Raw genomic sequence first — 12,595 nt, 5'->3', positions numbered from 1 at the left:
AAAACCCAGCAAACCAATCTGACCCATAAAACCCAGCAAACTGACGGCGAGTGGAGTAAACTGATCTGACCCACACGAAACCCAGCAAACCGATCTATACCCACACAAAACCCAGCAAACCAATCTGACCCATAAAACCCAGCAAACCGACGGCAAGTGAAGGAAGAGTGGAGTAAACCGATCTGACCCACACGAAACCCAGCAAACCGATCTATACCCACACACCAATATGCTGATCTAAAAAAAAAAAAAAAAAAAAAAAAAAAACAAAGAAATGAAAAGAAAGAAAGAAAATTGAAGGGAGAAGAGTACAGGGGAGATCGACGGCGAATGGAGGAAGAGATGGCCGGAGCTGGACAGTCCTGACGAGGCGAGGGAGCTTCTCATTTCTTTGTTCCTTCTGATTTGAGGAATGCGGGGGAGAGAAGTGGTGGATTCAGTGAGTAAAAGAGAGGAGAGGGGCAAAATTTTTATCTCAGGGGAGAGTAAAGGCAGAGAAGTGAAGAGAGGAATAAAGAAAAAGATGAGGAGAGAGAACTTACGCGGGTAGGCAAATATATCCGTCTGACCTAGCACAGTAAATGGGTCCCAGCAAAATTTTGAGTTACATAAAACAAGAAATGAAACCAAACATGTTTTATTTTGGGTGAGGGAAAAAATAGAGTTTGAGTGATTAGTGATCAGTGATGAAAACTGAGTGATAAGTGATGAGTGATGGGTGATGAAAATTGAGTGACCATTTTTTTTAAACCAAACAAGGCCTAAATAGTTTTATTACAGGAGTGGTGGATCATTAAATTGGTCCGCCTTGCAATTTTTCAATAAGGCCAAGACTCGTGGTGGATGAATGGGCTATATATATTGGTCTTACACAATCATTTTTTTTTTTTAATTTCTCTATGAATATTTCATAACCTTAATTCCTTATGAAAACCACTATGGCAAAAGAACTTGACAGTTTGACACTCTTTAAAAAAATAAATAATAAATAAAAGTTGCCTCTAGGAAAGCCTACAATTGGCTGTAAGTAGGTTTATAAGATCAAAACTCAATTTAATGCTACAATGAACGGACAACTACAAGGCTCATCTTGTAGTTTAGTTTTTTTTTTTTTTTTTTTTTTTTTTTTTTTTTTTTGAGAAATAAACTGATGGATTTTATTAATAAAAAACAACTACATCCAATTGTAAAATCGAACCAATATGAGATGGGACATCTTCTATCCATACTTGAAAATCTAATATGCATAATGCATTTTTAACCAGACTATGAACAACCCCATTGTCGTTTCTCTTAATGTGAGAATACAACAATCTTTCTCTACGAACATGTGAGAACCTAATACAATGAAATAAACTTGCAAAACATTTAACATCACGACTAAGTAAACCAAAGGATTCTAAAGACTGGGAATTTGCATTCAAAGCGTTCATTGCAATCTCTGAAACTCCCTCTGGGGTGACATCTTCCAAACTCAGATCAACATCAAACTGTAAAGTCTTCAATATAGCCAAAGTTTCAAGCTCTATGATAGTTAGGGGGAGAGGGATGATTCCGACCATGTGTGCCAAGCCTTTTCCTTGGCATTCTCGGATGATCACTCCAATTCCTGCCCTATCTTCTTCTCGAAACATTGTATCGATATAATTTGTGCCCAAACCCTTCACAATTACATCAATAGTCGATCTCCAAAACAACACTAATCCACCTCCCATATCCAAAACAACATCCACAGAATTTTGTTTCCGGAAAATTGCATCATCAGAGTTCACTTTCAAGATCGGCCATGGAGGTGGTTTCCAAATGGCATGGTGTGGAGGCTGATTGGACTGATCTGGCTCATTACCCTTCATTGTTGTTGTTGCGCTTTTTTCCTTGTCTGGAATATTGATCATATTAAACACTTGCCGTTGGGATTGTGGTTTGGCTAACACATTCTTCTCACGTGCCTCACTTAAGATATCTTGGGAAATATTGCTTGGTTGGGTCATGCAGTTAATGTGATCAAATTTTTCCATCTCTGAATCAATCTCATTTATTCTGGCATCAAATTCTTTGGCTGAAAAAACTGCCCCTTGATTCTCGATATTATGATTACCCGAAAATTGTGGAGTTGATAATGAGACATTGATTACACCCTTTGTACGTTTCCCTACTGTATGCGTTACTTTTGGAGCATCCAAATTAACGGCTTCATCCATTAATTGCTCACTCATAGCATCCCTTGGATTCACAGTGTTGAGCGCCGCCGCTGGACCGTGCACCGTGACCTGAGCTTTGTGGTTCACCTTCACCGATTCAATCCTACTCCCATCTTCATGAACACCTAACTTCGAAGATACTCCCAACTTCATGAACACCTGACTTCGAAGATACTCCCAACTTCGTCTTGTAAAAACTTTGAACGGAAAGCACTGCTTTTCTTGAAGGAACAAAAGGCAAAGCTCTAATTGATATCTGTTTCCCAAACCCCAGAAAAAACAAAACCCACTAGCCTTGGAATAACTTGTTATTCCAAGGAAACACACAACTCCTTCCAAAAGAAGGGACACGAACACACAACTCCTTCCAAAAGAAGGGACATGACTTCTACTGAGCTCTAGGAAGCGTGTTCCTGTTGCACCAGAGAAACTTATTACTCCCATCTTGAGAGTTCTACCCAGGAAAAATGCTACATTTTGGAAAGAGTTGAGAAGGCCATTTTCTTTGGAGTTGGTACTTTTTTTGAGACTTCTTTTTGGCTCATCTTGTAGTTAAAAAGGTTTCAAACAAAAGTATGGCATTGATTATGAAATATTTTCCTTAATTGCTAGACTAACCTTTTTTTCATTCCATCCTTGTTGAGATTGTTGCCTATTGTTGGCCTTTCTTTCAATAGAAAAAGATATTTGATATCAAATGATACAATGCCAACAATATTAAAATCCAATAAATAAAAGATATATTTTTAAAAATAACTACCATTTTTACTCACGTCTCTCATTTATTAGAATTTGATACCAATTATATGGTATCATTTGATACAATTTTTTTTTTCCCTTTCAATAGATGTCAATAATATGCTCCTTAATAGCATCTTAACCAAAAAATAACTACAAGCAATCTCCTCTTGACTATGAGCACCCCTCGAATACCATATATTGGCGCATGTAAGACATATATGGTCTCAAAAAAACTCTTCAGGCCTAGTTTGCCAAATTTAGGGTGAGTTTGGTTCAACTTTTTTAAAAAGTGGGGGTTTCGAAAAGTACACTATGAAACTGGGTTTTTTTAAAAAGCTGAATGTTTGGTAAAAGCTGTTAAAAAGTGTTTTTTGAAAAAACTGAGTGTTTGGCTATCACTTATAAAAGTGGCGATTTGAGTTGTAAATTACCAAAAAAGACAATGTATATATAAGGGAGTTTATTTCATACTTAAATCAACTACTTAATAATACTTACTCAAAAAAAAAAAAAAAAAAACTACTTAATAATAATAACAATTATGGGTGCCCGAGGACCGAGGATGGATCTGAAGAGTTGCAGTATAATTGTGGGGGTGTCACAGTCCACGGGCCCGAGGAGGAAAGCAACCCGAGGAAAGGAAGAAACGAGTCAAGGTACACTAAGGTATTCTAAGTGGGAGCAAGCATCTGAAGAGAGAGAGAGAGAATCAATGGTCATAGGGTAAATTTCTAGTTTGGAGTAGCCTGTTGCCTCTGCATTAAATAGTGGACAACAGTTTTATCAGCTGCATTAATGAGGAAGTGACCTGAACAGTGTAAGTCACAGTTAAGCAAACTCCTTCCACCACCTTCTTCAGAGGGGAAAAGAGACAAGTGTCAGGAGGGAAAGCTAGTTATGTAGGGATGGATGGTTGAGATATGGAGAAAGGAGAAGTATATAAGAAAAGAGCGGTTTACAGAAAATGGGATCAAAACATAAGTATCTAAAGACAAAGAAAGAAACAAGAAGAATATTGAGAGAAGAGAATGAACAGTGCAACTTTTTGTATAATCTTGGCCTCCTCAAGCAAGCTTGTGGAGGGATATATGCCCATCTATTCTATAAAATCAACCTTTTCTTCTCTGTCTTTATCCTCGGGCAGAGCCCCCTTTTGTTGTTCGTTTCCCTCTCTTATAAATTTTATTGATTTGAGCAAAGGTTGAACTATATAACTCATTGTTTTAAGTGGGCTTGGGCCGCCAAGAGCTTTTGGTCCTTACAATAATAATAATAATAATAATAATAATAACAACAACAATAATAATTTATTGTTAACTAAAATTTGTTGTAAAAATATTTTAAAGATAGCATTACTCTAATATAATTTTTTTTCATAAGCTTACTTAATAAAAATTAAAAAAAAATTGTTCATGCCCTTGCCCCACACCAAACGTATAACCAACACAACCATGGTTTTAAAAACCGGTATGGTGAAAGAACCGAAAAAGAGACTAGTTACCGGTTTTTTGGTCAAACCGAAATCCAACCAGTGATTGAACCGGTGACATCATAAATAATTTAATTAGTAATTTTAAAAATAATAATAATTAAAAAATATATTTTTTAAGTTTTTTAACTAAGAATATTCAAGTTAAACATACATATATATATATATATATATATATATATAATTTAAAAAAATAATGTGAGTTTAGTTTTCATGTATTAAATTTAGGAAATAAAAGTAACAAAACCCAACAGTAATATTTTTAAATTTTCCAATGATTTGTTTTTAACAAATCTTGTGGAGCACTCTATAATGACTCCTAGAATCATCAAATTTTAATGAGAAGTGCCACGTTCCCAATATTTTTACAACAAATCATATGTGGTAAGTTGTTACTGATTTTAATTTGAACATACCACTTAAATTATTATTTTTCACTATTATTAGCTAATAACAACCAACCACTTAAGATTTATTGTGAAAATATTATAGTAGCATTTCTTAGTTTTAATTTCTTATTCTTTATTTTATTTTTCTCTTTTTCTTTCATCCACACGTTTATTTTTTTTTTTTTTCCTCTTTTTTTCTCCTCCACACATGTATTCTTTACCGTCTCTCTATCTTCACTTTTGACTTTTCTTTTACTTTTCTTCTCCACCAGACTACCATTTCTTCTCTATCTTCCAGAACATACCAAAAGCCAAAATCTCTCACTCTTTCTTTCTCTCTCTCTCACACACTGTCACACACACACACACAAAGATCGCCGACGAATGACAAAGGCAAGAGAGACAACCTTTTAAATCGGGGTTCACGCATGCCTATTGCCGATCATTGACTAAAGATTAGATCAGAGCAAAGCAAACGATGTTTTTTTGTTTTGCATTTTGAGGAATCCTGATTTGTAAGGGATTGATTTTTTTTTCCTTAGCTGATTTGGGAATTTGTTATAGATTTTTTTATGTTTGGATTTGGAAATTTTTTATTGAATTGAACCTAAGCTAGACGCTATTTTTTGTGGTCTTTGTAGCAATTAATTTATCAAAGGGTTCTGGGGCGGCAAATGGCAATTTGCCTTGATTTATCAAAGGGTAAAATTGAGTTTTTAAGAAAACATAGTGGGTAATTTGGGAAATAGCCGATGGCTTTCCAACAGTAATATTAAAACGCAGCTGTGGCGTTTGCAAATGCTCCTCAAACCTGTCCGCACGTTTTGGCTCAATTTTTTGCATTTCAAAACGCGACTTTTTTGAAAAAGCACGTTTTGAAACATTACCAAATGCTTGACTTTTATTTTTGCTCTCAAGGTTTTGGCTCAAGAAAGTGGAAACAAATGCACACTTGGTCTTTTAATCTCACAACCTAGGCTTCTCCTTCAATCCCTAAGACTGTCTTCTTCTTTTTTTTCTTTTTTGGGTCTCATAGATGAGGACTATTAATTGGGTTATGCTAACAATTCATTTTAAGAAAGTTTTGACATTACTTTTATAAGAAATATAAAAAGTTGTCAAAATATTGATTATTTTTTTTCTTTTCCCATAAAAATTTTCTTTAAATGAATTATTAATCATTGCCCTAACAGCATCCGTTAGTCTTTCCCTAATTAATTATATGTTGATAACATGGATATTATTGAAGATGATCTTACAATGATTAAGGTACTCAAACAGTCTTTCAATCAACTTGTGAAATGAAGGATTTGGTTGCTCTTAGCTACTTTCTAGGTCTTGAGGTCACTTCCTCTTTTGAATGCTATTGACTTTCTTTCTCAAACAAAAACAAAATATGTTTCCAATCTTCTCTCTCATGCATGTTTCATTGATTATAAACTTTTTGGCACACCTCTTGACTCTAATGTTAAGCTTCAGGCCATGAATGGCAAGCCTCTTCCTGATGCTATTTTCTACAAGTAATTAGTTAGCAACATTGTGTACCTTTTTTTTGGGATAAGTATAGCAACATTGTGTACTTACTATCACTTGTCATAATATTCACATGTTATGTACCTTTTAAGCTAATTTATGTCTAATATTGCACTGTATTTACTTTACTATTGTTTTTTACATCATGTGTTATCTTAAGGGCACATTCTTTCATGAGTTTTCCCTCTCTTCTACCAATGATTTATGAGTTGTGTTAACCGGCACTATAAAGTCCCATTAACAGCACCACTTTATGTCAGAATTTTTGTTAACTATTCAGCTTTATGTTAGTATTTTATCAGCTTTATAAACTTTATGGTCAATTTTATGCAATTTCTCTCATTTATTCAATTTTTTTATTAAGTGGAACCAACATTATTCTAACCTTAAGAAGCATCATATGGTACTTATAAGATTTGCCATGATGTATTATTACATGCCTATTTTGATGCTAACCGGGTACGAAACCTACAAATCATCATTCCACCGTCATGGTAACAAATCATCCTTTATGTTAGTATTTTATCAGCTTTATAACTTTATGGTCAATTTTATGCAATTTCTCTCATTTATTCAATTTTTTTATTAAGTGGAACCAACATTATTCTAACCTTAAGAAGCATCATATGGTACTTACAAGATTTGCCATGATGTATTATTACATGCCTATTTTGATGCTAACCGGGTACGAAACCTACAAATCATCATTCCACCGTCATGGTAACAAATCCATCAAATCCTTTAAGCACAACAATACAGGGATGAGCTTAACCTTCTTATTGATTTTGCTATCACCAAAAAAATTCATCAGTAAGCAATGAAATCTATTCAGGAACAGTGTTTGACTCTACCTCCTTCGAAAGCATCATAGTAGAAGCTGTAATGGAAAGAAATATTGGTGACACTCATGAACTATGGAACCACATTCACATGGTTTATAGTCTCTCAAAGGATCTTGGTTGCCAGGATTTCGAGTTGACATGATCTACTCCAACGATGAAACAGTCGTTGCCGCGGCTACAAAAATGTCAAGCTTCGGATTGGTCTCTTCCCAAACTCAGTTTTTTTACTCACCAACATATGCTCTCTGACAAGAAATTCACTAGCAAATACATAAAGGAGAATCGAAAGAGAATCAACAGTAGAAAGGAAAATGCTTTTCTCTGACCTTAGTGGTGCAGGGATAGAGTGTTTGAAGAGCAATGCTTGTTTGTTAAGCTCTGACACATTTGAAGCTGAAAAGAGCTCTCCAAGAGAATTCTTTTTGAAGTTGGGCTCAACATCTCTCCTGGGTCTTCTTGCCATTGTTCTGAGCCTGGTTGGTTTAGAATATATGTTTTGCAAACATGTCTCAACTAGGAAACATTGAAGGTCGCAATAACACGTATCAAGGACTTTGTTGAATCCATCACCTCTAGCAGAGAAAATTGCAACCACCAACTAACTGTTCGTGATTCAAGAAGAAGATCAGTTTCCAAGTGGGTTGTACCATTATCACCATATGACAATAATGAACCAGCCGACCATTAGTCCTATACCAACAAGTCAAATCCGTCCTGTGGTTTAGTGTGTTATTACTCAGCTTTTTACATGGGAAGAAAGAACTTGGTTCAAAGCCCTTATCCCTACTTGTTCTGAGGGAAAAAGGAAAAAAGAAAAAAACTTATAGTTATAAAGGCTTTGAGTTCATGAGTAAATAAAGCTAATTGTAATGTTCATGTTCTACTAGTGACTAGTGTAATTTTGTCTACCCATAATTGTGATTTTAAGGAATAGAAATTTTCACCTTTTGTATTCTACTTCATACTTCATTAATCACAAATTTTCATGTATTTAATTTTTGTTTTTTTTTATTTTTAGCTTTGATTATTTTATAAATAAAAAAAACATATACATAATCAATTGTAATCGACGGAACATAAAAAAATAAAAAATAAATAAAAAAAACACAAACTATTTTTCTTTTAATTTCATGTTAAGGACAAAAACTCTAATAACTACTAGGCTTGTTGGAATAACAACTTCTTGAAGTGCCTACTCACAATCATGATTTCATGTAATAATGCAATGTTTGCAAGACAATTAACCTATTCCTATATTTAAATACACTGTGTTGTACTATTTTATTAATATACATCAATTCAGTATTGTTCTCTTTCCACGGACTACAAACAGGACAATCACTTCGAAAAGTTATGGTACTTTTTCAAACAAGGCTAGTAGTCATTGCATTATTACACGAAATCATGATTGTGGGTAGGCACTTCAGCAAGTTATAATACTTGTTCCAGTTTATCAAAAAAAAATTATAATACTTGTTCCAAGAAGCCTAGTAGGTATTACTTATTAGAGTTTTGTCCATAACATGAAATCAAAAGAAAAATTGTTTGTATTTTACTTTATATTTCATCAATTATAATTAATTATATATTATTTATTTATTTTTATAAAATAATAATGCTAAAAAAAATCAAATACAGAAAAATTTGTGATTAATAAAGTATAAAGTAGAATAAAAAAGTGAGACAGAAAATTTCTATTTCTTAATTTCAAATGACTATGAGTAGAAAAAATTGCACTAGTTAGAACATGAACCTTACAATTAGCTTTATTTGCTCATGCACTCAAAGCCTCTATAACTATAAGTTTTTCTTTTTCTTTTTTCCCTTAGAACAAATAGGGAAAGTGGCTTTGAACAAAGTTCTTCCCGATTCTCTTAAAAAAAAAAAAAAATGGTTCTTCCCATACAAAAAGCCGAGTAATAACACTAAACCACAAGACGGATTTTACTTGTTGGCATAGGACTAACGTCGGCTGGTTCATTATTGTCATATGGTGATAATGGTAAAACCCACTTGGAAACTGATTTTCTTCTTGAATCAAGAACAGTTAGCTGGTGGTTGCAATTTTCTCTGCTAGAGGTGATGGATTCAACAAAGTCCTTGATACGTGTTATTGCAACCTTCAATGTTTCCTGAGACATGTTTGCAAAACACATTCTAAACCAACCAGGCTCAGAACAATGACAAGAAGACCCAGGAGAGATGTTGAGCCCAACTTCAAAAAGAATTCTCTTGGAGAGCTCCTTTTCAGCTTCAAATGTGTCAGAGCTTAACAAGTGTCTCATGTCCACCCAACAAAACAAACAAGCATTGCTATTCAAACACTCTATCCCTGCACCACTAAGCCCAGAAACAAGCATTTCCTTTCTACTTTTGAGTCTCTTTCGGTTCTCCTCTATGTATTTGCTAGTGAATTTCTTGTCAGAGAGCATGTTGGTGAGCAAAAACTGAGTTTGGGAAGAGACCAATCCGAAGCTTGACATTTTTGTAGCTGCGGCAACAACTGTTTCATCGTTGGAGTAGATCATGCCAACTCGAAATCCTGGCAAACCAAGATCCTTTGAGAGACTATAAACCATGTGAATGCGGTTCCATAGTTCATGAGTGTTATCAATATTTCTGTCCGTTACAGCTTCTATGATGCTTACAAAGGAGGTAGAGTCAAACACTGTTCCTGAATAGATTTCATCGCTTACTATATGAATTTTTTTGGTGATAGCAAAATCAATAAGAAGGTTAAGCTCATCCCTGTCCATTGTTGTGCCTAAAGGATTTGATGGATTTGTTACCAGTACCCCTTTAACATTTAAGTTAAGCTTTTTGGCTTGTTCATACGCATCCTCCAAAGCATACCCAGTAATTTTGAAGTCATTTGAACTTGAACAATGTATTGGAACAATTTCAACTCCAGTCCGCCACTTGAGATCTCTATCAAACCTGCCCAAAAAAGAAGTATATAAGCTAAATAATACATGTCAAATTTTAAAAAATTTTGAAAATAAAGATAATATGAGAAATGAATAACGTGGTTCTGTCACTAAGACCTGTGTCCACAATCCTAAAAGTCAAAAGGACTACAGTTATAATTGATTGTGTCAATCCGGTGAATTAATTACTCCAATATGTGGAAAGTGAAACTTGCATTTTTTGAGTACCCAATAAATAATGTAATAGAAGACTTGAAGAAGAACAAGAAATTATTGTTACCCTGGATAGTATGGAGTAGGAAGAAGGAAAGCTTCACCAGGTTCAGCAAGGCAGAACATTAAGGACTCATTCGCAGAAGTTGAGCCAGCAACAAGAACGAGCTTTTTGGGGTCAAACTCCACTTTATACCCTCTTAATTTTGCCATGAACTCTACCAATTCCTAAAAAAATAAACCATTCAAGCCAAGTTAGGTATCTATGTCGGAGAGCAGCAGCTTTGTACTAATGTGTAGCAAACGAGGAAGTACTATAAGTACTTACATTTTTGAAAGTAGGCATGCCATGATAGTCTTGGAAGAGAGCCAACTCTTTGAATACAGATTTTCCATCTCTCTTCAACCCCAGTACATCAGGATTGTCTGCAAGCCAGGACTCAGCAAGATCAAAGGAAAGCTGCACGAAGAATCAGAATAAGAAATGGTTCTTATAGCTAGACAAAGTGAGAATTGAAAGAATACACAATGTGTAATGTAGGAGATGGACACACATGCACTTTAAATGTGTCCCTTTTATAAGCGAGAACAGAGATTCAAATTCAAATTCTCACAATAATACTAAAGTACAAGACTCTTGATCACTTTGACGTGTGTCATGAAGTTACAATGTAACATTTTTTTTTCTATTGAGAAAATATGTCACAATGTAACATAAGTATTCTCTGTTGGGAAAGTTGCTAAAAAGAGGTACATTTTTATCCTTCTTCCAAATTATTTTTCAAACTTTATGAGAGTTGGATGATTCTATTTTCACTAAAAGAATAAAGACCCAAAACAAAGAATAGAATTCCTGAGAGTTTTCCCACCTGATTTTCTGCCAGTCCCATCTGAATGATTCCGTTGGGATTCTGGACTTCATGATAAGGATTCTTCTCGTATTCCTGCCATCCAAGGAAGTAGGAAGAATCCTGGCCATGAGAATCACAGGCAGCTTTCTTAGACAACATTTGCATGCTGGTCTAAGTGTCTAACTACTAATTTTGAGTAGTGAACAACCTTGAAAGCTAGCTATCTCAAAGAGGAAGAGAGAGCCACAGAGAGAGCCTTTGGTTGAGATGCTTGTAACAAGCCGCGTAGGTTTGCATTTATATAGACGAAAGGAGAGAAAATATCAATATTTTATTGGTGCTGATAATTTTGACCAGGAAGAGGCACCTCCCATGGACAAATTCAATATTTTATGGTAGCTGAATTGGGGGGTTTAGAGGGAAATAGTTCAAACTGCGAGGTTAGCAACATGTTGTAACTATTTCTCAAAAAAAAAAAAAAACTGTAGGTGTTTACTCATTTTCATTTACTCATTCTTAGACCCAATATGCTATTTACAAACTGATTTTTGAAAGATGAGGGACAAAGATTATATCTTCTTAAAATAGTTGTACGGATACTCAATTGCTTGAATTTGTTTTTAATGTTTAATGATGTGTTTAGCTTGAATCTATTGGGGTATTTGATTTTCTCTAAAGTTGCTTGTACCAATTGATTTAAATAAATAGTTATTCACCAAAAAAAAACAGAGTTTGCGTACTTGCAAGCTTCTTTTTCACATTCATTTTAAAAACAATTACAGATGTGTCAATTGATGCCAATATAAAAATATAACCAATCACTTAATATGTTTCTTCAAATAGCATTTTTCTTAATACTCTATAAGTCTTCCTATTTAAAAAAAAAAAAAAAAAAAAAAAAAAAAAAAAAGACAAAGTTTAGTTACAATTCCCACTAAAAAAATTAACATGACTACATATTTTGAAAATCTAACTGTTAAATTTTACGTTTTTTATGTTTTTAACAAACATGTCAAATTTTATGTCAATCAGAATTGGATGTTATAAACTATTCGATGTATAAACTTATTTTTCATAAATAATTTTAGACTACAAAAAATTGAAATTTAAAATTTTGATCAATGACATAGCTACTGATCTTTGATCTCTCGGAAATTTTGTAAGTATGAAGTATATAAGAATAAAATGTAATCCAATAGTGGATTAGTCAAATTCACATTTAATCAAAAAATATCAAATGAAGTTATAGTTATCAATTACAATCAAATTTGTAGCCAAATTTTATCCAATATATATATATAACTCTTTACCCATTGTACTTTTGTTAATAAATATCTTCTTCTTCTTCTTTTTTAATCCAAATATCCCTATTTATTATTAAGTAAAGTTATGTATCAGGAAAAGTAAGT

The 12,595-nt window shown here is 33.9% G+C and overlaps 1 protein-coding gene and 1 pseudogene across 1 annotated transcript; one reads left to right on the top strand and one right to left on the bottom strand.

Annotated features, from left to right (window-relative positions):
• The first annotated feature begins 6,899 nt into the window (after positions 1 to 6,899).
• Positions 6,900 to 8,124, top strand: LOC126699341 (1-aminocyclopropane-1-carboxylate synthase CMA101-like; annotated as a pseudogene).
• An 818-nt stretch (positions 8,125 to 8,942) lies between these two features.
• On the bottom strand, positions 8,943 to 11,421 carry LOC126700063 (1-aminocyclopropane-1-carboxylate synthase 3-like). The gene is made up of 4 exons (XM_050398043.1): positions 11,205 to 11,421; positions 10,664 to 10,795; positions 10,403 to 10,563; positions 8,943 to 10,132 (listed from the first exon to the last, which is right to left on the bottom strand). The coding sequence occupies exons 1-4, from the start codon at positions 11,349 to 11,351 to the stop codon at positions 9,121 to 9,123; spliced, it is 1,452 nt and encodes a 483-aa protein (XP_050254000.1). The 5' UTR covers positions 11,352 to 11,421; the 3' UTR covers positions 8,943 to 9,120.
• Positions 11,422 to 12,595: the final 1,174 nt, after the last annotated feature.

This window comes from Quercus robur, chromosome 9 (assembly GCF_932294415.1).
Source record: "Quercus robur chromosome 9, dhQueRobu3.1, whole genome shotgun sequence".
In the NCBI taxonomy this organism is placed as follows: Eukaryota; Viridiplantae; Streptophyta; class Magnoliopsida; order Fagales; family Fagaceae; genus Quercus; species Quercus robur.
Note: the sequence above shows the minus strand (reverse complement) of the source record. Positions and strands in the feature narration are given on the sequence as shown.